Here is a 2472-nt window from a genome sequence, read left to right on the forward strand (position 1 = left end):
GAGCTTTGACGAAAAATGCAAGAGTGAGAAAGGAGGGGTGAGAAAAACTAAGAGATGGTTATGTTGAACTAAATTGGATGCTGCGTTTTCGGTGGTCTTTCTCAGGAGCCTCGGGAGCAGTGATTGATGATCATGGAACTTTCATAGCAGGTAGCTCCACTGAGATACCACATCTAGGTGATGCAGCGACGACAGATGCCAGGGTGCTGCGTGATGGTCTCCTGCTGGCAGGCCAAATCGGGGTTCACCAAAAGAAGTGAATAGCACTGGATGGAAATCATTGAGGTAATGAAAGAAGCGGGAAACTCAATCGGACCTGCTGCTGCGATTTATGAAGAATGTGCTTTTCTGTCTTGAGATTTTGATCATGTCTTTTTTAGTTATAGCCCTAGGGAAAGCAACTGTGTAGCCTACTGTCTTGCTAGTAGAGCGGAGGGGCTTCAGTCAATAGTTTGGCATGAGGATCCGTCCGACTTTATAGTAGGCTTGCTAGCCAATGATGTAAACATGTTTACGAATCAATAAAGTTGCCGTGGTAGCTTGCCCTAAAAAAGATTCTTATTATTAAAACAAACTGATGTAGAGGCTTCCTCTACCCATTCCTTTCAAAAAAGAATTGTTAAGCCGTTTTGAAGAAAAGCCAAGACATTTCGCCGACGTCACTCCCATATTTTTCGGACGTTGACAATCCCGATCCACAGCCGTATAGTTGGAGGGTTAGGGAAATTACACCATAATTCAGTAGATGTAGCGTTACTGACATACCAGTAGCTTTGTGCTGGTCGATGGGGTATATGATGATATTAACAAGAGAAACCATGTACCCAAGGCTGAGAATAACCATTTTATATGCCCCATATCAGTTGCCACAGAAGAACAATGCCGGCGACGATCGACGATTTGACATCATGGCTATATATATACGGCATGCTTTCGCAGAGGTCGCCCCATTAATTTGCTATACTTGCGATGGCTTCAGCCATTCATCCCTGTCTGCTTCTGTGCCTGCTTTTTGTTGCTCCTCATCTTGGCAGCTGTTACCACACCAGCAACACTTATGGTGGAAGGCATGTCCTTGTTCGTTCATCTCACGACTCGAGGATCCAGTCGACCTTCACGTCTATCCCTTCTGGTGATGATTCCTGCATCAAATCTTTGCACACTAAGATTTAATTAGAACCCCCTCGCAATCTCTCACACTCTCATGCACATTTAACATGCTTCAACAGTGAGCTCGTTTATACTACTCATGTGCTAATAACTTGTCCCCATTTTTCAGGAGACGGCGGGCTACCTGTGATGCATCGGCTGAGCCCGTACTCTCCTTCTGCCGGTGGGGTCGGCGACGCCTTCTACCGTGACACCCTCCGTCTTCACGCGCTCTTCGGCGATTCCACCGGTACCCCGCTCGTGGCATTGCCGGGCGCGTTCGAGTACCACGTCAGCATCGGCTACGGCACGCCGGCGCAGAAACTCACCATGGGGTTCGACACGGCCACCGTGGGAGCCACGCTTCTCCGGTGCAAGCCATGCGCTGCCGGCGATCCATGCCACAAAGCCTTCAACCCGTCCCGTTCGTCCTCCCTCGCGCAGATCCCATGTGGCTCGCAGGACTGCCCGTTCAAAGCATGCTCCGGCCCAACCTGCACGGTCGCCGTGACAAAGAAGGGCGCCGTCGTGCTGAACGCCACCTTCGTGACGGACACGCTCACGGCTGCGCCGGCCATCCCCGTGAATGACTTCAGGTTCGCCTGCCTGGAGATGGGCGGCGCCAGAACGACTGGCAGTGACAGCTCGTCCGGAGTGCTCGACCTCAGCCGGGAGAGCCACTCTCTGGCATCACGAGTCGTCTTGACTCCGGAAACGGTCGCCTTCTCCTACTGCCTGCCCTGGGACCCCGCCTCCAGAGGTTTCCTCTCCTTCGGCGCCGCCCGCCCGGAACGCGCCGGCCGCGGCGTGACCTACGCCACGCTACGGCGCAACGCCGCCCGTCCGAGCATGTACTTCGTCAAGCTCGTGGGCGTAACCGTCGGCCTGTCTGAGATCTCGGTTCCCCCCGCGCCGGCGATCGCCTGTGACGCGCTGGTGGAGGTGCACACGACCTTCACGTACCTGAAGCCGGAGGTGTATGCGGTTCTTCGCGACAAGTTCAGGCGGGGCATGAAGCAGTATGTGGTGGCACCGTCGTCAAGCGGGCTCGACACATGCTACGACTTCACCCACCTTAACACCATCGATATGCCGATGATCTCGCTCAGGTTCGAAGGCGGGACGACCCTGGAGCTCGGCATCGAGCAGATGATGTACTTCAAGGACCCCCGCAACATCTTCTCCGTGGGGTGCCTCGCTTTCGCTCCGGTGCCGGCCTACGCACCAGTCGTTGCGGTTATCGGGTCGCTGGCGCAGTCAGAGACGGAGGTGGTCTATGATGTGCTTCAAGGCAAGCTTGGGCTCGTCCCCGACCGCTGCTAG

General features: G+C 54.2%; 1 protein-coding gene across 1 annotated transcript; it reads left to right on the forward strand.

Moving 5' to 3' along the window:
* The first annotated feature begins 969 nt into the window (after window positions 1-969).
* LOC124666627 (aspartyl protease family protein At5g10770-like) lies at window positions 970-2472 on the forward strand. The gene is made up of 2 exons (XM_047203967.1): window positions 970-1081; window positions 1280-2472. The coding sequence occupies exons 1-2, from the start codon at window positions 970-972 to the stop codon at window positions 2470-2472; spliced, it is 1305 nt and encodes a 434-aa protein (XP_047059923.1).

The sequence above is a fragment of the Lolium rigidum genome, chromosome 6 (assembly GCF_022539505.1).
Source record: "Lolium rigidum isolate FL_2022 chromosome 6, APGP_CSIRO_Lrig_0.1, whole genome shotgun sequence".
Taxonomy (NCBI): Eukaryota; Viridiplantae; Streptophyta; class Magnoliopsida; order Poales; family Poaceae; genus Lolium; species Lolium rigidum.